This window comes from Salmo salar, unplaced genomic scaffold (assembly GCF_905237065.1).
Source record: "Salmo salar unplaced genomic scaffold, Ssal_v3.1, whole genome shotgun sequence".
Classification (NCBI taxonomy): domain Eukaryota; kingdom Metazoa; phylum Chordata; class Actinopteri; order Salmoniformes; family Salmonidae; genus Salmo; species Salmo salar.
Window position 1 is genome coordinate 181043 of NW_025548250.1, and position 27598 is coordinate 208640.

Genomic DNA, 27598 nt, shown 5'->3' on the forward strand with positions numbered 1-27598 from the left:
TCACTGTAAGGTCTACTACACCTGTTGTATTCAGCATTTCACTGTGAGGTCTACTACACCTGTTGTACTCAGCATTTCACTGTGAGGTCTACTACACCTGTTGTATTCAGCATTTCACTGTGAGGTCTACTACACCTGTTGTATTCAGCATTTCACTGTGAGGTCTACTACACCTGTTGTATTCAGCATTTCACTGTGATGTCTACCTACACCTGTTGTATTCAGCATTTCACTGTGAGGTCTACTACACCTGTTGTATTCAGCATTTCACTGTGAGGTCTACTACACCTGTTGTATTCAGCATTTCACTGTGAGGTCTACCTACACCTGTTGTATTCAGCATTTCACTGTGAGGTCTACTACACCTGTTGTATTCAGCATTTCACTGTGAGGTCTACTACACCTGTTGTATTCAGCATTTCACTGTGACGTCTACTACACCTGTTGTATTCAGCATTTCACTGTGAGGTCTACTACACCTGTTGTATTCAGCATTTCACTGTGAGGTCTACTACACCTGTTGTATTCAGCATTTCAATGTGAGGTCTACTACACCTGTTGTATTCAGCATTTCACTGTGAGGTCTACTACACCTGTTGTATTCAGCATTTCACTGTGAGGTCTACTACACCTGTTGTATTCAGCATTTCACTGTGAGGTCTACTACACCTGTTGTATTCAGCATTTCACTGTGAGGTCTACTACACCTGTTGTATTCAGCATTTCACTGTGAGGTCTACTACACCTGTTGACAAATAACATTTTATTTGAATAAACCCCTTTGTTATGTTCAGTCTAAATCAGTTCAGGAGGTAAAAATGTGCTGAACAGGTCACATAATAAGTTGCATGGACTCTCTCTGTGTCTCAATAATACTGTGTGTATATAGTGTTTTACATCATAGTTGAATGACTCCCTCCTCTCTGTACCCCACACATACAATTATCTGGAAGGTCCCTCACGTTGAGCAGTGAATTTCAAACACAGAATCAAACCTTTGAGCATAGTGAAGTTATTGATTACACTTTGGATGGTGCATCAATACACCCGGTCACTACAAAGATAGAGGCGTCCCTCCTAACTCAGTTAACGGAGAGGAAGGAAACTGCTCAGGGATTTCACCATGAGGCCGATGGCATTGCTGATAAGAGGATAAATTAGGATGGATCAACAACATTGTAGTTACTCACAATACAAAACCTAAACGACAGAGCGAAAAGAAGGAAGCCTCTACAGAATATTAATACTCCAAAACATGCATCCTGTTCGCAAAAAGGCACTAAAGTAAAACAACAAAAAATTGGCAAGAATTTATTGTCTGAATACAAAGTGTTTTGTTAGGGAAATCCAACACAACATAAAAATAAGATTAATGAATGCAAGGACTAGGGATAAAAAAAAAATAGAATACAGACGAGAGGAAAACCGGTCAGTCTGCTGCCCACCAGAATGGAGTATTCCAAAGACAAAAAGCAAAAAATATAAATGTACAAAATTGTGCAATAGGTGTGGATTGGCTCTTAGAGATTTACCCAGAAAGACTCACAGCTGTAATCGCTGCCAAAGGTGATTCTAACATGTATTGACTCTGGGGTGTGAATACTTATGTAAAATTAGATATTTCTGTATTTCATTTTCAATACATTTGATAAAATAAAATAAACCTGTTTTCACTTTTGTCATGAAGGGGGTATTGTGATGTCATGAAGGGGGTATTGTGATGTCATGAAGGGGGTATTGTGATGTCATGAAGGGGGTATTGCGATGTCATGAAGGGGTATTGCGATGTCATGAAGGGGGTATCCATTTTGAATTCAGGCAGTAACACAACACAAAATGTGTCGAATTAAGTCCAGGGGTGTGAATACTGTCTGAAGGCTCTGAACCACAGATTGACAGTGATCCCTGGTATAGTAATCGATCAGGTCAGCAGGTATAGTAATCGATCAGGTCAGCAGGTATAGTAATCGATCAGGTCAGCAGGTATAGTAATCAATCAGTCAGCAGGTATAGTAATCGATCAGGTCAGCAGGTATAGTAATCGATCAGGTCAGCAGGTATAGTAATCGATCAGGTCAATGGATCGATTCAGTCACAGCTCCCGTCTTTCCACCCGTCCCGCCACCTCTCATCCACGCGGGAACAGTCAAACCGCCGCTTCCCCAGCCGAGCGTTCACGTCGTTATGGACGCCGCACAGCCACTGGGAGAGGGCGCGGCGGCTGCTGGCGTCGGGCTGATTGGTCTTCAGCCTGAGGAAACAGGAAGTGACGTCGTTAGTTAATAAAACACTTAGTGGTGCAGTTCCCCCCCGCCCGACTACATCACGGACGTCTTGGCAACCATTGATTGATTGATTGATTGACGCGATGCGACTCCTGGGTGTCTAGTTGGGGACAGGAAGTGGATCGGTATCTACTGCCAGTCATCTGTGACCTTAACCCACTAGAACCAATAATACAACTCTCAGCACCAGCCAACGGAACACACATTAACATAACCCCTGACCTATAACCCCTGACCTTTAACCCCTGATCCTAGATGTCCAGCTAGCAGACCAAGGCCACCTCTAACCCCTGACCTTTAACCCCTGACCTCTGTGTCTATAGACATAGTGCTGACCCTAGATGTCCAGCTAGCAGACCAAGGCCACCTCTAACCCCTGACCTTTAACCCCTGACCTCTGTGTCTATAGTCATAGTGATGACCCTAGATGTCCAGCTAGCAGACCAAGGCCACCTCTAACCCCTGACCTTTAACCCCTGACCTCTGTGTCTATAGACATAGTGCTGACCCTAGATGTCCAGCTAGCAGACCAAGGCCACCTCTAACCCCTGACCTTTAACCCCTGACCTCTGTGTCTATAGACATAGTGCTGACCCTAGATGTCCAGCTAGCAGACCAAGGCCACCTCTAACCCCTGACCTTTAACCCCTGACCTCTGTGTCTATAGACATAGTGCTGACCCTAGATGTCCAGCTAGCAGACCAAGGCCACCTCTAACCCCTGACCTTTAACCCCTGACCTCTGTGTCTATAGTCATAGTGATGACCCTAGATGTCCAGCTAGCAGACCAAGGCCACCTCTAACCCCTGACCTTTAACCCCTGACCTCTGTGTCGATAGTTCTGACCCTAGATGTCCAGCTAGCAGACCAAGGCCACCTCTAACCCCTGACCTTTAACCCCTGACCTCTGTGTCTATAGACATAGTGCTGACCCTAGATGTCCAGCTAGCAGACCAAGGCCACCTCTAACCCCTGACCTTTAACCCCTGACCTCTGTGTCGATAGTTCTGACCCAAGATGTCCAGCTAGCAGACCAAGGCCACCTCTAACCCCTGACCTTTAACCCCTGACCTTGTCCGCAGGTCCTCAGCACACTCCTCGCAGGGGAAGACCTTAGAGAAGAGGTTGATGAACTGTCCCATGTCCGTCTGCTGTCTGAGAGAGGGCTGGTCTGGGTAGTAAGCTGCCATGGTGTGGAGGAAGGACCAGGTGTTACGCCCTAACTCCTCCCTGTCCAGTGGACATTCCGTCCGCCGCTGGGGCTCCACATGCTCAGCCTGGGCCGCCTGGACACAAACAGGGACGGACGGACGGACGGACGGACGGACAGAGAGACAGAGAGAGAGAGAGAGAGACAGAGAGACAGACAGACAGACAGAGACAGACAGACAGACAGACAGACAGACAGACAGAGAGAGAGAGAGAGAGACGACAGACAGACAGACGAGACAGACAGACAGACAGACAGACAGACAGACAGACGAGAGAGAGAGAGAGAGACAGACAGACAGACAGAGAGAGAGAGAGAGAGAGAGAGAGACAGACAGACAGACAGACAGAGAGAGACAGAGAGAGAGACAGACAGACAGACAGAGACACAGAGAGAGAGACAGAAAAACAGACAAGACAGACAAGACAGGACACATTCTCCGTGACTGAATTGTCTGATGGGTATAAGTCATCATTATTCAACATGATGAAACGCATGTAGAGTTAGTGGGTTTTCCACACTGACATCATTCAGCTTCACTAAAATGTAGACAGGACCTCTATTAGATAACAGTACAGTCGTGGCCAAAAGTTGAGAGAATGAACACAAATATTAATTTTTCACAAAGTCTGCTGCCTCAGTTTGTATGATGGCAATGTGCATATACTCCAGAATGTTATGAAGAGTGATCAGATGAATTGCAATTAATTGCAAAGTCCCTCTTTGCCATGCAAATGAACTGAATCCCCCCCCAAAAAAAAACATTTCCACTGCATTTCAGCCCTGCCACAAAAGGACCAGCTGACATCATGTCAGTGATTTTCTCGTTAACACAGGTGTGAGTGTTGACGAGGACAAGGCTGGAGATCACTCTGTCATGCTGATTGAGTTCGATATAACAGACTGGAAGCTTCAAAAGGAGGGTGGTGATTGGAATCATTGTTCTTCCTCTGTCAACCATGGTTACCTGCAAGGAAACACGTGCCGTCATCATTGCTTTGCACAAAAAGGGCTTCACAGGCAAGGATATTGCTGCCAGTAAGATTGCCCCTAAAATCAACCATTTTATCGGATCATCAAGAACTTCAAGGAGAGCGGTTCGATTGTTGTGAAGAAGGCTTCAGGGCGCCCAAGAAAGTCCAGCAAGCGCCAGGACCGTCTCCTAAAGTAAAAAACGCCCATAAAGCTAGCTAGCTGGCTAAATGTTAGCTAGTCAGCTAGCTAGCTAAATAGTGATTTTCGTAAACTAACTTTATGAAGTTAGGGAAACGCTTAACTCTCCGCTGTTCGCCGTTTTCCGTTCCATTGAACCGGAACGGGACGCGGGTGTTTCGCGGCGCCGGGCCGCCCGCTAGTGAACACCGGCCGTCGTTCACTTCACATTACTAAACACCTCCACTTCTCTCATGTCTACGACAACCAATACTGGGAAAGTCAGCTGATAAATGGGCTTAGAAAAATAGAGACTGTTTGTTCATTGTTACGTCTGGAATCGTGACATGTATAGTTAATAAAGAAAATGGTGTATTTAGTTGATGATGAGTTTAGCTGCCAGTACCAATATAATATATATATATGAAAAACAATAACTTTAAAAACGGACCTTTGTTGATTTGGAGAACACAGGGATGTTACTCCAGGCAGACGGCTGCGGAAAGTCCAGAGACACCGGCTAAATCATTTTATAAACTGATCGTGTGTATTTAACTAACACCTTTCCTCGTGTTTATGAGCTAATATGACATAATGGCGAGTCTAAAAAAAAGGAAAACGCACAACGATAGTTCACAAGGACAACAGAGTAAATAAATACAACTGTTTTACTATGGGTCGTCGTTAAGAGTTAAATTGAATTAATCCGCGGTCTGTATTCCGCGGTGCGTCTGGCTGCTGCCTGTGAACACAGCTCACCTGTGGTGTTTTTTGGACCTTCATCCACGACTTGAAATCGGTACAAGCCCTGCACGGCTTTTTATTCGGTTCTCCGGTCTGTTCCGGGACCTTACCGGTGCTGTCCTCCATGGGTTCGCCGGTTATGATGGGGATGCCCGCGGTGGAGGAGGATGATGATTCTCCGGCGGACGCGGCCATGTTACCGCGGGGAAGGATCTGTCATCTGGACCTGAACCCGCGGCTGAAAGGACGCTTCCGTTATAACGCTTTATAACTCTTCCTCCATGTGTTATGACACCCGGTCTCTGTGTTCACCAACTACACACGTGTGAATTAACTCTAAACATGTCGGGCAGTAAATCCACTCCAACAGTGTCCTTCCTGTAAACTATTAGAGAATTCACCTGGAACTATTTCCCCCCCCCAGGTAGTTAACGTTAGATGTTTTTTTTGTTCCCCACCGGAGGGAAAAAGAGAACGGAACACCTCCACTTCCGGTTTGTGATGTCATTTTTATCTATGCATGCAGTAGAGTCGAAAACCTTTTTAAAAGTGTATTTTTTTTTCCCCTAGATATTACTACAGGCTGATCGGTTTTGTGTTTGTACGTTCACTTCTTTGTTTTATAGTTTTTAAATGTGTAGTTTTAATTTGATTGACCAGTTATAGTCGCGGTCTTTCTAACAACAGGAAGCTAACGGCTAGTTAGCCTGCTAGGCTATTGCGGTGTTGATACGTTTCAGTCACAGGATGTTGGTGGGACCTCGATTCGGGAGGATGGACTCGTGGTGATGGCTGGAGTGGAATGGTATCAAACACATGGTTTCCATTCGCACCGTTCCAGCCGTTATTATGAGCCGTCCTCCCCTCACCAGCCTCCCCTGGTTCCAGTCTGTCTGTCTGTCTCTCTCCAGGCAGTATCCAGTCTGATGTCTGTCTCTCTCCAGGCAGTAACCAGTCTGATGTCTGTCTCTCTCCAGGCAGTAACCAGTCTGATGTCTGTCTGCTCTCTCCAGGCAGTAACCAGTCTGATGTCTGTCTGTCTCTCCAGGCAGTAACCAGTCTGATGTCTGTCTGTCTCTCTCCAGGCAGTAACCAGTCTGATGTCTGTCTGTCTCTCTCAGGCAGTAACCAGTCTGATGTCTGTCTGTCTCTCTCCAGGCAGTAACCAGTCTGATGTCTGTCTGTCTCTCTCCAGGCAGTAACCAGTCTGATGTCTGTCGTCTCTCTCCAGGCAGTAACCAGTCTGATGTCTGTCTCTCTCCAGGCAGTAATCAGTCTGATGTCTGTCTGTCTCTCCAGGCAGTAACCAGTCTGATGTCTGTCTCTCTCCAGGCAGTAACCAGTCTGATGTCTGTCTGTCTCTCCAGGCAGTAACCAGTCTGATGTCTGTCTCTCTCCAGGCAGTAACCAGTCTGATGTCTGTCTGTCTCTCTCCAGGCAGTAACCAGTCTGATGTCTGTCTGTCTCTCCAGGCAGTAACCAGTCTGATGTCTGTCTCTCTCCAGGCAGTAACCAGTCTGATGTCTGTCTGTCTCTCTCCAGGCAGTATCCAGTCTGATGTCTGTCTGTCTCTCCAGGCAGTAACCAGTCTGATGTCTGTCTGTCTCTCTCCAGGCAGTAACCAGTCTGATGTCTGTCTCTCTCCAGGCAGTAACCAGTCTGATGTCTGTCTGTCTCTCTCCAGGCAGTAACCAGTCTGATGTCTGTCTCTCTCCAGGCAGTAACCAGTCTGATGTCTGTCTGTCTCTCAGGCAGTAACCAGTCTGATGTCTGTCTGTCTCTCCAGGCAGTAACCAGTCTGATGTCTGTCTCTCTCCAGGCAGTAACCAGTCTGTCTGTCTGTCTCTCTCCAGGCAGTAACCAGTCTGATGTCTGTCTGTCTCTCCAGGCAGTAACCAGTCTGATGTCTGTCTGTCTCTCTCCAGGCAGTAACCAGTCTGATGTCTGTCTCTCTCCAGGCAGTAACCAGTCTGAATGTCTGTCTCTCTCCAGGCAGTAACCAGTCTGATGTCTGTCTGTCTCTCTCCAGGCAGTAACCAGTCTGATGTCTGTCTCTCTCCAGGCAGTAACCAGTCTGATGTCTGTCTGTCTCTCTCCAGGCAGTAACCAGTCTGATGTCTGTCTCTCTCCAGGCAGTAACCAGTCTGATGTCTGTCTGTCTCTCTCCAGGCAGTAACCAGTCTGATGTCTGTCTGTCTCTCTCCAGGCAGTAACCAGTCTGATGTCTGTCTCTCTCCAGGCAGTAACCAGACCAGAAGTGTAACCTTTCCCGCTGCGACCAACATGGGTATCCTGGAGAAGATCGGAGAGATAGAGAGAGAGATCTCTCGAACACAGAAAAACAAAGGTAAGACAGAGAGGTGTGTCTGTCGAGAGAGAGTTAGCTAGCTAGCCAGTCACTCTATCAGTCACTCCTCGCTAGTGGGGCCCGGCTAGTTAGCTAGCCAGTCACTCTATCAGTCACGCCTCGCTAGTGGGGCCCTGCTAGTTAGATAGCCAGTCACTCTATCAGTCACTCCTCGCTAGTGGGGCCCGGCTGGTTAGCTAGCCAGTCACTCTATCAGTCACGCCTCGCTAGTGGGGCCCGGCTAGTTAGCTAGCCAGTCACTCTATCAGTCACGCCTCGCTAGTGGGGCCCGGCTGGTTAGCTAGCCAGTCACTCTATCAGTCACGCCTCGCTAGTGGGGCCCGGCTAGTTAGCTAGCCAGTCACTCTATCAGTCACTCCTCGCTAGTGGGGCCCGGCTAGTTAGCTAGCCAGTCACTCTATCAGTCACTCCTCGCTAGTGGGGCCCGGCTGGTTAGCTAGCCAGTCACTCTATCAGTCACGCCTCGCTAGTGGGGCCCGGCTGGTTAGCTAGCCAGTCACTCTATCAGTCACTCCTCGCTAGTGGGGCCCGGCTGGTTAGCTAGCCAGTCACTCTATCAGTCACTCCTCGCTAGTGGGGCCCGGCTAGTTAGCTAGCCAGTCACTCTATCAGTCACGCCTCGCTAGTGGGGCCCGGCTAGTTAGCTAGCCAGTCACTCTATCAGTCACGCCTCGCTAGTGGGGCCCGGCTAGTTAGCTAGCCAGTCACTCTATCAGTCACGCCTCGCTAGTGGGCCCGGCTAGTTAGCTAGCCAGTCACTCTATCAGTCACGCCTCGCTAGTGGGGCCCTGCTAGTTAGCTAGCCAGTCACTCTATCAGTCACGCCTCGCTAGTGGGGCCCGGCTAGTTAGCTAGCCAGTCACTCTATCAGTCACGCCTCGCTAGTGGGGCCCGGCTGGTTAGCTAGCCAGTCACTCTATCAGTCACTCCTCGCTAGTGGGGCCCGGCTAGTTAGCTAGCCAGTCACTCTATCAGTCACGCCTCGCTAGTGGGGCCCGGCTGGTTAGCTAGCCAGTCACTCTATCAGTCACGCCTCGCTAGTGGGGCCTGCTAGTTAGCTAGCCAGTCACTCTATCAGTCACGCCTCGCTAGTGGGGTCTGTCGAGAGTGGGCCCTGCTAGTTAGCTAGCCAGTCACTCTATCAGTCACGCCTTGCTAGTGGGGCCCGGCTAGTTAGCTAGCCAGTCACTCTATCAGTCACGCCTCGCTAGTGGGGCCCGGCTGGTTAGCTAGCCAGTCACTCTATCAGTCACTCCTCGCTAGTGGGGCCCGGCTGGTTAGCTAGCCAGTCACTCTATCAGTCACTCCTCGCTAGTGGGGCCCGGCTGGTTAGCTAGCCAGTCACTCTATCAGTCACGCCTCGCTAGTGGGGCCCGGCTAGTGAGCTAGCCAGTCACTCTATCAGTCACGCCTCGCTAGTGGGGCCCGGCTGGTTAGCTAGCCAGTCACTCTATCAGTCACGCCTCGCTAGTGGGCCCAGCTAGTTAGCTAGCCAGTCACTCTATCAGTCACGCCTCGCTAGTGGGGCCCGGCTGGTTAGCTAGCCAGTCACTCTATCAGTCACTCCTCGCTAGTGGGCCCGGCTGGTTAGCTAGCCAGTCACTCTATCAGTCACTCCTCGCTAGTGGGGCCCGGCTAGTTAGCTAGCCAGTCACTCTATCAGTCACGCCTCGCTAGTGGGGCCCGGCTGGTTAGCTAGCCAGTCACTCTATCAGTCACGCCTCGCTAGTGGGGTCTGTCGAGAGTGGGCCCGGCTAGTTAGCTAGCCAGTCACTCTATCAGTCACGCCTCGCTAGTGGGGCCCGGCTAGTTAGCTAGCCAGTCACTCTATCAGTCACTCCTCGCTAGTGGGGCCCGGCTGGTTAGCTAGCCAGTCACTCTATCAGTCACTCCTCGCTAGTGGGGCCCGGCTAGTTAGCTAGCCAGTCACTCTATCAGTCACGCCTCGCTAGTGGGGTCCAGTGGACCCGGCTGGTTAGCTAGCCAGTCACTCTATCAGTCACGCCTCGCTAGTGGGCCCGGCTAGTTAGCTAGCCAGTCACTCTATCAGTCACTCCTCGCTAGTGGGCCCGGCTAGTTAGCTAGCCAGTCACTCTATCAGTCACGCCTCGCTAGTGGGCCCGGCTAGTTAGCTAGCCAGTCACTCTATCAGTCACGCCTCGCTAGTGGGCCCGGCTAGTTAGCTAGCCAGTCACTCTATCAGTCACGCCTCGCTAGTGGGGCCCGGCTGGTTAGCTAGCCAGTCACTCTATCAGTCACGCCTCGCTAGTGGGGCCCGGCTAGTTAGCTAGCCAGTCACTCTATCAGTCACGCCTCGCTAGTGGGGTCTGTCGAGAGTGGGCCCTGCTAGTTAGCTAGCCAGTCACTCTATCAGTCACGCCTCGCTAGTGGGCCCGGCTAGTTAGCTAGCCAGTCACTCTATCAGTCACGCCTCGCTAGTGGGCCCGGCTAGTTAGCTAGCCAGTCACTCTATCAGTCACGCCTCGCTAGTGGGGTCTGTCGAGAGAGTGGGCCCTGCTAGTTAGCTAGCCAGTCACTCTATCAGTCACTCCTCGCTAGTGGGCCTGGCTAGTTAGCTAGCCAGTCACTCTATCAGTCACGCCTCGCTAGTGGGGTCTGTCGAGAGTGGGCCCGGCTAGTTAGCTAGCCAGTCACTCTATCAGTCACGTCTCGCTAGTGGAGTCACTCTATCAGTCACGCCTCGCTAGTGGAGTCACTCTATCAGTCACGCCTCGCTAGTGGAGTCACTCTATCAGTCACGCCTCGCTAGTGGGGTCTGTCGAGAGTGGGCCCGGCTAGTTAGCTAGCCAGTCACTCTATCAGTCACGCCTCGCTAGTGGGCCCGGCTAGTTAGCTAGCCAGTCACTCTATCAGTCACGCCTCGCTAGTGGGGGTCTGTCGAGAGTGGGCCCGGCTAGTTAGCTAGCCAGTCACTCTATCAGTCACTCCTCGCTAGTGGGGTCTGTCCAGAGTGGGCCCGGCTAGTTAGCTAGCCAGTCACTCTATCAGTCACTCCTCGCTAGTGGGGTCTGTCCAGAGTGGGCCCGGCTAGTTAGCTAGCCAGTCACTCTATCAGTCACTCCTCGCTAGTGGGCCCGGCTGGTTAGCTAGCCAGTCACTCTATCAGTCACGCCTCGCTAGTGGGGCCCGGCTAGTTAGCTAGCCAGTCACTCTATCAGTCACTCCTCGCTAGTGGGGGTCTGTCCAACCCAGGACATTTGAATCAACTTGACGTCACAGTGAGAGTGTGAGCACCAATTAGTGTATATTTTTACATTTATTTATTTTATTATGGATCCCCCAAAAGCAGCTAATCTTCCTGGGGTCCAGCAAAATTATGTCAGTTATACAATTTAAAAACACATATCTACAGCACAGAATCCATGTGTTTTCCCTCGGGGCCCCTCTACTCTACTACCACATATCTACAGTACAGAATCCATGTGTTTTCCCTCAGGGCCCCTCTACCCCACTACCACATATCTACAGTACAGAATCCATGTGTTTTCCCTCGGGGCCCCTCTACCCCACTACCACATATCTACAGCACAGAATCCATGTGTTTTCCCTCAGGGCCCCTCTACCCCACTACCACATATCTACAGTACAGAATCCATGTGTTTTCCCTCGGGCCTCTCTACTCCACTACCACATATCTACAGCACAGAATCCATGTGTTTTCCCTCAGGGCCCCTCTACCCCACTACCACATATCTACAGTACAGAATCCATGTGTTTTCCCTCGGGGCCCCTCTACCCCACTACCACATATCTACAGTACAGAATCCATGTGTTTTCCTCGGGGCCCCTCTACCCCACTACCACATATCTACAGCACAGAATCCATGTGTTTTCCCTCAGGGCCCCTCTACCCCACTACCACATATCTACAGCACAGAATCCATGTGTTTTCCCTCGGGGCCCCTCTACTCCACTACCACATATCTACAGTACAGAATCCATGTGTTTTCCTCGGGCCCTCAGGGCCCCTCTACTCCACTACCACATATCTACAGCACAGAATCCATGTGTTTTCCCTCGGGGCCCCTCTACCCCACTACCACATATCTACAGTACAGAATCCATGTGTTTTCCCTCAGGGCCCCTCTATCCCACTACCACATATCTACAGCACAGAATCCATGTGTTTTCCCTCGGGGCCCCTCAGGGCCCCTCTACTCCACTACCACATATCAACAGTACAGAATCCATGTGTTTTCCCTCAGGGCCCCTCTACCCCACTACCACATATCTACAGTACAGAATCCATGTGTTTTCCCTCAGGGCCCCTCTACCCCACTACCACATATCTACAGTACAGAATCCATGTGTTTTCCCTCGGGGCCCCTCAGGGCCCCTCTACTCCACTACCACATATCAACAGTACAGAATCCATGTGTTTTCCCTCAGGGCCCCTCTACCCCACTACCACATATCTACAGTACAGAATCCATGTGTTTTCCCTCGGGGCCCCTCTACTCCACTACCACATATCTACAGTACAGAATCCATGTGTTTTCCCTCAGGGCCCCTCTATCCCACTACCACATATCTACAGTACAGAATCCGTGTGTGTGTGTGTGTGTGTGTGTGTGTGTGTATGGGTGTCTGAGCTGTGTGCCAGTCAGTTTAAACAGACCTCTGGTGGCATGTCTTGTGGGGTATGGATGGGGTGTCTGAGCTGTGTGCCAGTCAGTTTAAACAGACCTCTGGTGGCATGTCTTGTGGGGTATGGATGGGTGTCTGAGCTGTGTGCCAGTCAGTTTAAACAGACCTCTGGTGGCATGTCTTGTGGGGTATGGATGGGTGTCTGAGCTGTGTGCCAGTAGTTTAAACAGACCTCTGGTGGCATGTCTTGTGGGGTATGGATGGGGTGTCTGAGCTGTGTGCCAGTCAGTTTAAACAGACCTCTGGTGGCATGTCTTGTGGGGTATGGATGGGTGTCTGAGCTGTGTGCCAGTAGTTTAAACAGACCTCTGGTGGCATGTCTTGTGGGGTATGGATGGGTGTCTGAGCTGTGTGCCAGTCAGTTTAAACAGACCTCTGGTGGCATGTCTTGTGGGGTATGGATGGGTGTCTGAGCTGTGTGCCAGTCAGTTTAAACAGACCTCTGGTGGCATGTCTTGTGGGGTATGGATGGGTGTCTGAGCTGTGTGCCAGTCAGTTTAAACAGACCTCTGGTGGCATGTCTTGTTAAGCTAAGCTAAGTACCATCTGGGCCTGCTGAAGGCTAAGCTAGCTAAGTACCAGTATTTCCCCCCTGTGTGTGTTTAGCCACGGAGTACCATCTGGGCCTGCTGAAGGCTAAGCTAGCTAAGTCCCAGTATTTCCCCCCTGTGTGTGTTTAGCCACGGAGTACCATCTGGGCCTGCTGAAGGCTAAGCTAGCTAAGTCCCAGTATTTCCCCCCTGTGTGTGTTTAGCCACGGAGTACCATCTGGGCCTGCTGAAGGCTAAGCTAGCTAAGTCCCAGTATTTCCCCCCCTGTGTGTGTTTAGCCACGGAGTACCATCTGGGCCTGCTGAAGGCTAAGCTAGCTAAGTCCCAGTATTTCCCCCCCCCCCCCTGTGTGTGTTTAGCCACGGAGTACCATCTGGGCCTGCTGAAGGCTAAGCTAGCTAAGTCCCAGTATTTCCCCCCCTGTGTGTGTTTAGCCACGGAGTACCATCTGGGCCCGCTGAAGGCTAAGCTAGCTAAGTCCCAGTATTTCCCCCCTGTGTGTGTTTAGCCACGGAGTACCATCTGGGCCTGCTGAAGGCTAAGCTAGCTAAGTCCCAGTATTTCCCCCCTGTGTGTGTTTAGCCACGGAGTACCATCTGGGCCTGCTGAAGGCTAAGCTAGCTAAGTCCCAGTATTTCCCCCCTGTGTGTGTTTAGCCACGGAGTACCATCTGGGCCCGCTGAAGGCTAAGCTAGCTAAGTCCCAGTATTTCCCCCCCTGTGTGTGTTTAGCCACGGAGTACCATCTGGGCCCGCTGAAGGCTAAGCTAGCTAAGTCCCAGTATTTCCCCCCCCTGTGTGTGTTTAGCCACGGAGTACCATCTGGGCCCGCTGAAGGCTAAGCTAGCTAAGTCCCAGTATTTCCCCCCCTGTGTGTGTTTAGCCACGGAGTACCATCTGGGCCCGCTGAAGGCTAAGCTAGCTAAGTCCCAGTATTCCCCCCCCTGTGTGTGTTTAGCCACGGAGTACCATCTGGGCCCGCTGAAGGCTAAGCTAGCTAAGTCCCAGTATTTCCCCCCCTGTGTGTGTTTAGCCACGGAGTACCATCTGGGCCCGCTGAAGGCTAAGCTAGCTAAGTCCCAGTATTTCCCCCCTGTGTGTGTTTAGCCACGGAGTACCATCTGGGCCTGCTGAAGGCTAAGCTAGCTAAGTCCCAGTATTTCCCCCCCTGTGTGTGTTTAGCCACGGAGTACCATCTGGGCCTGCTGAAGGCTAAGCTAGCTAAGTACCGGGCCCAGCTGCTAGAACCTTCCAAGTCCGCGGGAGCCAAAGGAGAGGGATTCGACGTCATGAAATCTGGAGACGCTCGAGTCGCTCTGATTGGGTTCCCTTCCGTTGGAAAGGTGAGACTGAGCACGCTCAGAACCTGTCCCTGTCCCTGTCCTCTAGTCCTGTGTGTTAACCCATGTCTCTGTCCTGTCCTCTCTAGTCCTGTGTGTTAACCCATGTCTCTGTCCTCTCTAGTCCTGTGTGTTAACCCATGTCCCTGTCCTCTCTAGTCCTGTGTGTTAACCCATGTCTCTGTCCTGTCCTCTCTAGTCCTGTGTGTTAACCCATGTCTCTGTCCTGTCCTCTCTAGTCCTGTGTGTTAACCCATGTCTCTGTCCTCTCTAGTCCTGTGTGTTAACCCATGTCTCTGTCCTGTCCTCTCTAGTCCTGTGTGTTAACCCATGTCCCTGTCCTGTCCTCTAGTCCTGTGTGTTAACCCATGTCTCTGTCCTCTCTAGTCCTGTGTGTTAACCCATGTCTCTGTCCTGTCCTCTCTAGTCCTGTGTGTTAACCCATGTCTCTGTCCTCTAGTCCTGTGTGTTAACCCATGTCTCTGTCCTGTCCTCTCTAGTCCTGTGTGTTAACCCATGTCTCTGTCCTCTCTAGTCCTGTGTGTTAACCCATGTCTCTGTCCTGTCCTCTCTAGTCCTGTGTGTTAACCCATGTCTCTGTCCTCTCTAGTCCTGTGTGTTAACCCATGTCTCTGTCCTGTCCTCTCTAGTCCTGTGTGTTAACCCATGTCTCTGTCCTCTAGTCCTGTGTGTTAACCCATGTCTCTGTCCTGTCCTCTCTAGTCCTGTGTGTTAACCCATGTCCCTGTCCTCTAGTCCTGTGTGTTAACCCATGTCTCTGTCCTGTCCTCTCTAGTCCTGTGTGTTAACCCATGTCTCTGTCCTGTCCTCTAGTCCTGTGTGTTAACCCATGTCTCTGTCCTGTCCTCTAGTCCTGTGTGTTAACCCATGTCCCTGTCCTGTCCTCTAGTCCTGTGTGTTAACCCATGTCCCTGTCCTCTCTAGTCCTGTGTGTTAACCCATGTCTCTGTCCTGTCCTCTCTAGTCCTGTGTGTTAACCCATGTCTCTGTCCTGTCCTCTCTAGTCCTGTGTGTTAACCCATGTCTCTGTCCTGTCCTCTAGTCCTGTGTGTTAACCCATGTCTCTGTCCTCTAGTCCTGTGTGTTAACCCATGTCTCTGTCCTGTCCTCTCTAGTCCTGTGTGTTAATCGATGTCTCTGTCCTGTCCTCTCTAGTCCTGTGTGTTAACCCATGTCTCTGTCCTGTCCCCTCTAGTCCTGTGTGTTAACCCATGTCTCCGTCCTGTCCTCTCTAGTCCTGTGTGTTAACCCATGTCTCTGTCCTGTCCTCTAGTCCTGTGTGTTAACCCATGTCTCTGTCCTCTAGTCCTGTGTGTTAACCCATGTCTCTGTCCTCTAGTCCTGTGTGTTAACCCATGTCTCTGTCCTGTCCTCTAGTCCTGTGTGTTAACCCATGTCCCTGTCCTGTCCTCTCTAGTCCTGTGTGTTAACCCATGTCTCTGTCCTCTAGTCCTGTGTGTTAACCCATGTCTCTGTCCTGTCCTCTCTAGTCCTGTGTGTTAACCCATGTCTCTGTCCTCTAGTCCTGTGTGTTAACCCATGTCTCTGTCCTCTAGTCCTGTGTGTTAACCCATGTCTCTGTCCTGTCCTCTCTAGTCCTGTGTGTTAACCCATGTCTCTGTCCTCTCTAGTCCTGTGTGTTAACCCATGTCCCTGTCCTCTAGTCCTGTGTGTTAACCCATGTCTCTGTCCTGTCCTCTAGTCCTGTGTGTTAACCCATGTCTCTGTCCTCTCTAGTCCTGTGTGTTAACCCATGTCTCTGTCCTCTCTAGTCCTGTGTGTTAACCCATGTCTCTGTCCTGTCCTCTAGTCCTGTGTGTTAACCCATGTCTCTGTCCTGTCCTCTCTAGTCCTGTGTGTTAACCCATGTCTCTGTCCTCTAGTCCTGTGTGTTAACCCATGTCCCTGTCCTCTCTAGTCCTGTGTGTTAACCCATGTCTCTGTCCTGTCCTCTCTAGTCCTGTGTGTTAACCCATGTCTCTGTCCTGTCCTCTCTAGTCCTGTGTGTTAACCCATGTCTCTGTCCTGTCCTCTCTAGTCCTGTGTGTTAACCCATGTCCCTGTCCTGTCCTCTAGTCCTGTGTGTTAACCCATGTCTCTGTCCTCTCTAGTCCTGTGTGTTAACCCATGTCTCTGTCCTCTAGTCCTGTGTGTTAACCCATGTCTCTGTCCTGTCCTCTCTAGTCCTGTGTGTTAACCCATGTCTCTGTCCTCTTGTCCTGTGTGTTAACCCATGTCTCTGTCCTGTCCTCTCTAGTCCTGTGTGTTAACCCATGTCTCTGTCCTCTCTAGTCCTGTGTGTTAACCCATGTCTCTGTCCTGTCCTCTCTAGTCCTGTGTGTTAACCCATGTCTCTGTCCTCTAGTCCTGTGTGTTAACCCATGTCTCTGTCCTGTCCTCTCTAGTCCTGTGTGTTAACCCATGTCCCTGTCCTCTAGTCCTGTGTGTTAACCCATGTCTCTGTCCTGTCCTCTCTAGTCCTGTGTGTTAACCCATGTCTCTGTCCTGTCCTCTCTAGTCCTGTGTGTTAACCCATGTCTCTGTCCTGTCCTCTAGTCCTGTGTGTTAACCCATGTCCCTGTCCTGTCCTCTAGTCCTGTGTGTTAACCCATGTCCCTGTCCTCTCTAGTCCTGTGTGTTAACCCATGTCTCTGTCCTGTCCTCTCTAGTCCTGTGTGTTAACCCATGTCTCTGTCCTGTCCTCTCTAGTCCTGTGTGTTAACCCATGTCTCTGTCCTGTCCTCTAGTCCTGTGTGTTAACCCATGTCTCTGTCCTCTAGTCCTGTGTGTTAACCCATGTCTCTGTCCTGTCCTCTCTAGTCCTGTGTGTTAACCCATGTCTCTGTCCTGTCCTCTAGTCCTGTGTGTTAACCCATGTCTCTGTCCTGTCCTCTCTAGTCCTGTGTGTTAACCCATGTCCCTGTCCTCTAGTCCTGTGTGTTAACCCATGTCTCTGTCCTGTCCTCTCTAGTCCTGTGTGTTAACCCATGTCTCTGTCCTGTCCCCTCTAGTCCTGTGTGTTAACCCATGTCTCCGTCCTGTCCTCTCTAGTCCTGTGTGTTAACCCATGTCTCTGTCCTGTCCTCTAGTCCTGTGTGTTAACCCATGTCTCTGTCTTGTCCCCTCTAGTCCTGTGTGTTAACCCATGTCCCTGTCCTCTAGTCCTGTGTGTTAACCCATGTCTCTGTCCTGTCCTCTAGTCCTGTGTGTTATCCCATGTCCCTGTCCTGTCCTCTCTAGTCCTGTGTGTTAACCCATGTCTCTGTCCTCTAGTCCTGTGTGTTAACCCATGTCTCTGTCCTGTCCTCTCTAGTCCTGTGTGTTAACCCATGTCTCTGTCCTCTAGTCCTGTGTGTTAACCCATGTCTCTGTCCTCTAGTCCTGTGTGTTAACCCATGTCTCTGTCCTGTCCTCTCTAGTCCTGTGTGTTAACCCATGTCTCTGTCCTCTCTAGTCCTGTGTGTTAACCCATGTCCCTGTCCTCTAGTCCTGTGTGTTAACCCATGTCTCTGTCCTGTCCTCTAGTCCTGTGTGTTAACCCATGTCTCTGTCCTCTCTAGTCCTGTGTGTTAACCCATGTCTCTGTCCTCTCTAGTCCTGTGTGTTAACCCATGTCTCTGTCCTGTCCTCTAGTCCTGTGTGTTAACCCATGTCTCTGTCCTCTCTAGTCCTGTGTGTTAACCCATGTCTCTGTCCTCTAGTCCTGTGTGTTAACCCATGTCTCTGTCCTCTAGTCCTGTGTGTTAACCCATGTCTCTGTCCTGTCCTCTCTAGTCCTGTGTGTTAACCCATGTCTCTGTCCTCTAGTCCTGTGTGTTAACCCATGTCTCTGTCCTGTCCTCTCTAGTCCTGTGTGTTAACCCATGTCTCTGTCCTGTCCTCTAGTCCTGTGTGTTAACCCATGTCTCTGTCCTCTCTAGTCCTGTGTGTTAACCCATGTCTCTGTCCTCTCTAGTCCTGTGTGTTAACCCATGTCTCTGTCCTGTCCTCTAGTCCTGTGTGTTAACCCATGTCTCTGTCCTCTAGTCCTGTGTGTTAACCCATGTCTCTGTCCTGTCCTCTAGTCCTGTGTGTTAACCCATGTCTCTGTCCTCTCTAGTCCTGTGTGTTAACCCATGTCCCTGTCCTGTCCTCTAGTCCTGTGTGTTAACCCATGTCTCTGTCCTGTCCTCTAGTCCTGTGTGTTAACCCATGTCTCTGTCCTCTCTAGTCCTGTGTGTTAACCCATGTCCCTGTCCTCTCTAGTCCTGTGTGTTAACCCATGTCTCTGTCCTGTCCTCTAGTCCTCTAGTCCTGTGTGTTAACCCATGTCTCTGTCCTGTCCTCTCTAGTCCTGTGTGTTAACCCATGTCTCTGTCCTCTCTAGTCCTGTGTGTTAACCCATGTCTCTGTCCTGTCCTCTCTAGTCCTGTGTGTTAACCCATGTCTCTGTCCTGTCCTCTAGTCCTGTGTGTTAACCCATGTCCCTGTCCTCTCTAGTCCTGTGTGTTAACCCATGTCTCTGTCCTGTCCTCTCTAGTCCTGTGTGTTAACCCATGTCCCTGTCCTCTAGTCCTGTGTGTTAACCCATGTCTCTGTCCTGTCCTCTCTAGTCCTGTGTGTTAACCCATGTCTCTGTCCTGTCCTCTAGTCCTGTGTGTTAACCCATGTCTCTGTCCTGTCCTCTCTAGTCCTGTGTGTTAACCCATGTCTCTGTCCTCTCTAGTCCTGTGTGTTAACCCATGTCCCTGTCCTCTCTAGTCCTGTGTGTTAACCCATGTCTCTGTCCTGTCCTCTCTAGTCCTGTGTGTTAACCCATGTCTCTGTCCTCTAGTCCTGTGTGTTAACCCATGTCTCTGTCCTGTCCTCTCTAGTCCTGTGTGTTAACCCATGTCTCTGTCCTGTCCTCTAGTCCTGTGTGTTAACCCATGTCTCTGTCCTGTCCTCTCTAGTCCTGTGTGTTAACCCATGTCTCTGTCCTCTCTAGTCCTGTGTGTTAACCCATGTCCCTGTCCTCTCTAGTCCTGTGTGTTAACCCATGTCTCTGTCCTGTCCTCAGTCCTCTAGTCCTGTGTGTTAACCCATGTCCCTGTCCTGTCCTCTCTAGTCCTGTGTGTTAACCCATGTCCCTGTCCTCTCTAGTCCTGTGTGTTAACCCATGTCTCTGTCCTGTCCTCTCTAGTCCTGTGTGTTAACCCATGTCTCTGTCCTCTAGTCCTGTGTGTTAACCCATGTCTCTGTCCTGTCCTCTCTAGTCCTGTGTGTTAACCCATGTCTCTGTCCTGTCCTCTAGTCCTGTGTGTTAACCCATGTCCCTGTCCTCTAGTCCTGTGTGTTAACCCATGTCTCTGTCCTGTCCTCTCTAGTCCTGTGTGTTAACCCATGTCTCTGTCCTCTCTAGTCCTGTGTGTTAACCCATGTCTCTGTCCTCTAGTCCTGTGTGTTAACCCATGTCTCTGTCCTGTCCTCTCTAGTCCTGTGTGTTAACCCATGTCCCTGTCCTGTCCTCTCTAGTCCTGTGTGTTAACCCATGTCTCTGTCCTGTCCTCTCTAGTCCTGTGTGTTAACCCATGTCTCTGTCCTCTCTAGTCCTGTGTGTTAACCCATGTCTCTGTCCTGTCCTCTCTAGTCCTGTGTGTTAACCCATGTCCCTGTCCTCTAGTCCTGTGTGTTAACCCATGTCTCTGTCCTCTAGTCCTGTGTGTTAACCCATGTCTCTGTCTGTCCTCTAGTCCTGTGTGTTAACCCATGTCTCTGTCCTCTCTAGTCCTGTGTGTTAACCCATGTCTCTGTCCTGTCCTCTCTAGTCCTGTGTGTTAACCCATGTCTCTGTCCTGTCCTCTAGTCCTGTGTGTTAACCCATGTCTCTGTCCTGTCCTCTCTAGTCCTGTGTGTTAACCCATGTCTCTGTCCTCTAGTCCTGTGTGTTAACCCATGTCTCTGTCCTCTAGTCCTGTGTGTTAACCCATGTCTCTGTCCTCTAGTCCTGTGTGTTAACCCATGTCTCTGTCCTCTCTAGTCCTGTGTGTTAACCCATGTCTCTGTCCTCTAGTCCACCTTCCTCAGTCTGATGACGGCAACAGCCAGCGAAGCAGCTTCCTATGAGTTCACCACCCTGACCTGTATCCCAGGAGTTATAGAGGTACCACCCCATACACCCCATACACCACCCCCATACACCCCATACACCACCCTGACCTGTATCCCAGGAGTTATAGAGGTACCACCCCATACACCCCATACACCACCCTGACCTGTATCCCAGGAGTTATAGAGGTACCACCCCATACACCCCATACACCACCCTGACCTGTATCCCAGGAGTTATAGAGGTACCACCCCATACACCCCATACACCCCATACACCACCCTGACCTGTATCCCAGGAGTTATAGAGGTACCACCCCATACACCACCCCCATACACCACCCTGACCTGTATCCCAGGAGTTAGAGGTACCACCCCATACACCCCATACACCACCCCCATACACCCAATACACCACCCTGACCTGTATCCCAGGAGTTATAGAGGTACCACCCCATACACCCCATACACCACCCCCATACACCCAATACACCACCCTGACCTGTATCCCAGGAGTTATAGAGGTACCACCCCATACACCCCATACACCCCATACACCACCCTGACCTGTATCCCAGGAGTTATAGAGGTACCACCCCATACACCCCATACACACCATACACCCCATACACCACCCTGACCTGTATCCCAGGAGTTATAGAGGTACCACCCCATACACCACCCTGACCTGTATCCCAGGAGTTATAGAGGTACCACCCCATACACCCCATACACACCATACACCCCATACACCACCCTGACCTGTATCCCAGGAGTTATAGAGGTACCACCCCATACACCCGATACACCACCCCCATACACCCCATACACCACCCTGACCTGTATCCCAGGAGTTATAGAGGTACCACCCCATACACACCATACACACCATACACCCCATACACCACCCTGACCTGTATCCCAGGAGTTATAGAGGTACCACCCCATACACCCCATACACCACCCTGACCTGTATCCCAGGAGTTATAGAGGTACCACCCCATACACACCATACACCCCATACACCACCCTGACCTGTATCCCAGGAGTTATAGAGGTACCACCCCATACACACCATACACCCCATACACCACCCTGACCTGTATCCCAGGAGTTATAGAGGTACCACCCCATACACACCATACACCCCATACACCACCCTGACCTGTATCCCAGGAGTTATAGAGGTACCACCCCATACACCCCATACACCGCATAGACACCATACACCACCCTGACCTGTATCCCAGGAGTTATAGAGGTACCACCCCATACACCCCATACACCACCCTGACCTGTATCCCAGGAGTTATAGAGGTACCACCCCATACACCCCATACACCACCCCATACACCACCCATACACCCCATAACACCCCATACACCCCATACACACCATACACCCCATACACCACCCTGACCTGTATCCCAGGAGTTATAGAGGTACCACCCCATACACCCCATACACCACCCTGACCTGTATCCCAGGAGTTATAGAGGTACCACCCCATACACCACCCCATACACCCCATAACACCCCATACACCACCCCATACACCACCCATACACCCCATAACACCCCATACACCACCCCATACACCCCATACACCACCCCCATACACCCCATACACCACCCCCATACACCCCATACACCCCATACACCCCATACACCCCATACACACCATACACACCATACACACCATACACCCCATACACCACGTAACACCCCATACACCCCATACACACCATACACACCATACACCCATACACACCATACACCCCATACACACCATACACCCCATACACCCATACACCCCATAACACACCATACACACCATACACCCCATAACACCCCATAACACACCATACACCCCATAACACCCCATACACCCCATAACACACCATACCCCCATACACCCCAAACACCCCATACACCCCATACCACACCATACACCCCATACACCACCCCAATCACCCCATAACACACCATACACCCCATACACCACCCCCATACACCCCATACACCACCCCATACACCCCATACAACACCCCATAACACCCCATACACCACCCCATACACCCCATAACACCCCATACACCACCCACCCCATACCAACACCCACACCACCCATACACCCCATACACCCCACACCATACACCCCACACCAGACACCCCATACCACACCCCATACACACCATAACACACCATACACCCCATACCATACACCCCATAACACCATACACCCCATACACCACCCCATACCACACCATCCACCCCATACCATACACCCCATACCACCCCATTCCACACCACCCCATACACCCCATACCATACACCCCATACCACACCATACACCCCATACCATACACCCCATACCATACCATACACCCCATACCACACACCCCATAACACACCATACACCCCATACCATACACACCATACACCCCATACCACACCATACACCCCATACCTACACCCCATACACCACCCCATACCACACCATACACCCCATAACCATACACCCCATACCACACCCCATACCACACATACACCCCATACCACACCCCATACCACACATACACCCCATACCACACCCCATACCACACCATACACCACCCCATACCACACCATACACCACCCCATACCACACTCCATACACCACCCCATACCACACCACACCATACCACACCCCATACACCACCTCATACCACACCCCATACACCACCCCATCCAGCTGGTAGTAGTGTATAACCATCCTGTTGTCCTGCAGTATAATGGAGCCAACATCCAGCTGGTAGTAGTGTATAATGACCCGTCCTGTTGTCCTGCAGTATAATGGAGCCAACATCCAGCTGGTAGTAGTGTATAATGACCCATCCTGTTGTCCTGCAGTATAATGGAACCAACATCCAGCTGGTAGTAGTGTATAATGACCCATCCTGTTGTCCTGCAGTATAATGGAGCCAACATCCAGCTGGTAGTAGTGTATAATGACCCCATCCTGTTGTCCTGCAGTATAATGGAGCCAACATCCAGCTGGTAGTAGTGTATAATGACCCGTCCTGTTGTCCTGCAGTATAATGGAACCAACATCCAGCTGGTAGTAGTGTATAATGACCCGTCCTGTTGTCCTGCAGTATAATGGAACCAACATCCAGCTGGTAGTAGTGTATAATGACCCATCCTGTTGTCCTGCAGTATAATGGAACCAACATCCAGCTGGTAGTAGTGTATAATGACCCCGTCCTGTTGTCCTGCAGTATAATGGAACCAACATCCAGCTGGTAGTAGTGTATAATGACCCCATCCTGTTGTCCTGCAGTATAATGGAGCCAACATCCAGCTGGTAGTAGTGTATAATGACCCTGTCCTGCAGTATAATGGAACCAACATCCAGATGGTAGTAGTGTATAATGACCCATCCTGTTGTCCTGCAGTATAATGGAGCCAACATCCAGCTGGTAGTAGTGTATAATGACCCATCCTGCAGTATAATGGAGCCAACATCCAGCTGGTAGTAGTGTATAATGACCCCCATCCTGTTGTCCTGCAGTATAATGGAGCCAACGTCCAGCTGGTAGTAGTGTATAATGACCCCATCCTGTTGTCCTGCAGTATAATGGAACCAACATCCAGCTGGTAGTAGTGTATAATGACCCGTCCTGCAGTATAATGGAACCAACATCCAGATGGTAGTAGTGTATAATGACCCATCCTGTTGTCCTGCAGTATAATGGAGCCAACATCCAGCTGGTAGTAGTGTATAATGACCCCATCCTGTTGTCCTGCAGTATAATGGAGCCAACATCCAGCTGGTAGTAGTGTATAATGACCCCCATCCTGTTGTCCTGCAGTATAATGGAGCCAACGTCCAGCTGGTAGTAGTGTATAATGACCCCATCCTGTTGTCCTGCAGTATAATGGAACCAACATCCAGCTGGTAGTAGTGTATAATGACCCGTCCTGTTGTCCTGCAGTATAATGGAACCAACATCCAGCTGGTAGTAGTGTATAATGACCCATCCTGTTGTCCTGCAGTATAATGGAGCCAACATCCAGCTGGTAGTAGTGTATAATGACCCGTCCTGTTGTCCTGCAGTATAATGGAGCCAACATCCAGCTGGTAGTAGTGTATAATGACCCCATCCTGTTGTCCTGCAGTATAATGGAGCCAACGTCCAGCTGGTAGTAGTGTATAATGACCCCATCCTGTTGTCCTGCAGTATAATGGAACCAACATCCAGCTGGTAGTAGTGTATAATGACCCATCCTGCAGTATAATGGAGCCAACATCCAGCTGGTAGTAGTGTATAATGACCCCATCCTGTTGTCCTGCAGTATAATGGAACCAACATCCAGCTGCCAGTAGTGTATAATGACCCATCCTGTTGTCCTGCAGTATAATGGAGCCAACGTCCAGCTGGTAGTAGTGTATAATGACCCATCCTGTTGTCCTGCAGTATAATGGAGCCAACGTCCAGCTGGTAGTAGTGTATAATGACCCCGTCCTGTTGTCCTGCAGTATAATGGAACCAACATCCAGCTGGTAGTAGTGTATAATGACCCATCCTGTTGTCCTGCAGTATAATGGAGCCAACATCCAGCTGGTAGTAGTGTATAATGACCCTCGTGTCCTGCAGTATAATGGAACCAACATCCAGCTGGTAGTAGTGTATAATGACCCATCTGTTGTCCTGCAGTATAATGGAGCCAACATCCAGCTGGTAGTAGTGTATAATGACCCCCCGTGTCCTGCAGTATAATGGAGCCAACATCCAGCTGGTAGTAGTGTATAATGACCCCATCCTGTTGTCCTGCAGTATAATGGAACCAACATCCAGCTGGTAGTAGTGTATAATGACCCATCCTGTTGTCCTGCAGTATAATGGAGCCAACATCCAGCTGGTAGTAGTGTATAATGACCCATCCTGTTGTCCTGCAGTATAATGGAGCCAACATCCAGCTGGTAGTAGTGTATAATGACCCCATCCTGTTGTCCTGCAGTATAATGGAACCAACATCCAGCTGGTAGTAGTGTATAATGACCCGTCCTGTTGTCCTGCAGTATAATGGAGCCAACATCCAGCTGGTAGTAGTGTATAATGACCCATCCTGTTGTCCTGCAGTATAATGGAACCAACATCCAGCTGGTAGTAGTGTATAATGACCCCGTCCTGTTGTCCTGCAGTATAATGGAACCAACATCCAGCTGGTAGTAGTGTATAATGACCCATCCTGTTGTCCTGCAGTATAATGGAGCCAACATCCAGCTGGTAGTAGTGTATAATGACCCCTTTTGTCCTGCAGTATAATGGAACCAACATCCAGCTGGTAGTAGTGTATAATGACCCATCCTGTTGTCCTGCAGTATAATGGAGCCAACATCCAGCTGGTAGTAGTGTATAATGACCCCATCCTGTTGTCCTGCAGTATAATGGAGCCAACATCCAGCTGGTAGTAGTGTATAATGACCCGTCCTGTGTCCTGCAGTATAATGGAGCCAACATCCAGCTGGTAGTAGTGTATAATGACCCCATCCTGTTGTCCTGCAGTATAATGGAGCCAACATCCAGCTGGTAGTAGTGTATAATGACCCATCCTGTTGTCCTGCAGTATAATGGAGCCAACATCCAGCTGGTAGTAGTGTATAATGACCCGTCCTGCAGTATAATGGAACCAACATCCAGCTGGTAGTAGTGTATAATGACCCATCCTGTTGTCCTGCAGTATAATGGAACCAACATCCAGCTGGTAGTAGTGTATAATGACCCCATCCTGTTGTCCTGCAGTATAATGGAGCCAACATCCAGCTGGTAGTAGTGTATAATGACCCCATTCTGTTGTCCTGCAGTATAATGGAACCAACATCCAGCTGGTAGTAGTGTATAATGACCCATCCTGTTGTCCTGCAGTATAATGGAGCCAACATCCAGCTGGTAGTAGTGTATAATGACCCATCCTGTTGTCCTGCAGTATAATGGAGCCAACATCCAGCTGGTAGTAGTGTATAATGACCCATCTGTTGTCCTGCAGTATAATGGAGCCAACATCCAGCTGGTAGTAGTGTATAATGACCCATCCTGTTGTCCTGCAGTATAATGGAGCCAACATCCAGCTGGTAGTAGTGTATAATGACCCGTCCTGTTGTCCTGCAGTATAATGGAACCAACATCCAGCTGGTAGTAGTGTATAATGACCCCATCCTGTTGTCCTGCAGTATAATGGAGCCAACATCCAGCTGGTAGTAGTGTATAATGACCCATCCTGTTGTCCTGCAGTATAATGGAACCAACATCCAGCTGGTAGTAGTGTATAATGACCCATCCTGCAGTATAATGGAGCCAACATCCAGCTGGTAGTAGTGTATAATGACCCATCCTGTTGTCCTGCAGTATAATGGAGCCAACATCCAGCTGGTAGTAGTGTATAATGACCCGTCCTGTTGTCCTGCAGTATAATGGAGCCAACATCCAGCTGGTAGTAGTGTATAATGACCCGTCCTGTTGTCCTGCAGTATAATGGAGCCAACATCCAGCTGGTAGTAGTGTATAATGACCCCCATCCTGTTGTCCTGCAGTATAATGGAGCCAACATCCAGCTGGTAGTAGTGTATAATGACCCCGTCCTGTTGTCCTGCAGTATAATGGAGCCAACATCCAGCTGGTAGTAGTGTATAATGACCCGTCCTGTTGTCCTGCAGTATAATGGAGCCAACATCCAGCTGGTAGTAGTGTATAATGACCCCATCCTGTTGTCCTGCAGTATAATGGAGCCAACATCCAGCTGGTAGTAGTGTATAATGACCCGTCCTGTTGTCCTGCAGTATAATGGAGCCAACATCCAGCTGGTAGTAGTGTATAATGACCCCGTCCTGTTGTCCTGCAGTATAATGGAGCCAACATCCAGGTGGTAGTAGTGTATAATGACCCATCCTGTTGTCCTGCAGTATAATGGAGCCAACATCCAGCTGGTAGTAGTGTATAATGACCCATCCTGTTGTCCTGCAGTATAATGGAACCAACATCCAGCTGGTATTAGTGTATAATGACCCATCCTGTTGTCCTGCAGTATAATGGAGCCAACATCCAGCTGCCAGTAGTGTATAATGACCCATCCTGCAGTATAATGGAGCCAACATCCAGCTGGTAGTAGTGTATAATGACCCCATCCTGTTGTCCTGCAGTATAATGGAGC

At 50.1% G+C, this 27598-nt stretch overlaps 2 protein-coding genes across 6 annotated transcripts in view; one reads left to right on the forward strand and one right to left on the reverse strand.

The window, feature by feature from the left end:
* Window positions 1-1649: 1649 nt before the first annotated feature.
* LOC106594166 (FAD-linked sulfhydryl oxidase ALR) lies at window positions 1650-5691 on the reverse strand. 2 transcript variants are annotated; one of them, XM_045712101.1, is made up of 4 exons: window positions 5407-5615; window positions 5099-5143; window positions 3357-3571; window positions 1650-2251 (listed from the first exon to the last, which is right to left on the reverse strand). In XM_045712101.1, exons 1-4 carry the CDS (start codon window positions 5584-5586, stop codon window positions 2089-2091), a joined length of 603 nt encoding a protein of 200 aa, XP_045568057.1. In that variant the 5' UTR covers window positions 5587-5615; the 3' UTR covers window positions 1650-2088. The 2 variants fall into 2 exon arrangements, with proteins under 2 accessions (XP_045568057.1, XP_014041008.2); XM_014185533.2 differs by lacking the exon at window positions 5099-5143 and having other exon boundaries at window positions 5407-5691.
* A 121-nt stretch (window positions 5692-5812) lies between these two features.
* Window positions 5813-27598, forward strand: part of LOC123732811 (developmentally-regulated GTP-binding protein 2) — a 43396-nt gene continuing 21610 nt past the window's right edge. The window contains exons 1-4 of one of the 4 annotated variants that reach the window (XM_045712096.1): window positions 5813-5885; window positions 7631-7738; window positions 14160-14320; window positions 20370-20459. In XM_045712096.1, the coding sequence (XP_045568052.1) occupies window positions 7675-7738; window positions 14160-14320; window positions 20370-20459 (315 nt within the window). In that variant the 5' untranslated portion in view covers window positions 5813-5885; window positions 7631-7674. Of the gene's footprint in view, window positions 5993-6177; window positions 6197-7611; window positions 7739-14159; window positions 14321-20369; window positions 20460-27598 lie in introns of those variants that run through there. The other 3 variants (XM_045712098.1, XM_045712097.1, XM_045712099.1) reach the window with 3 other exon arrangements.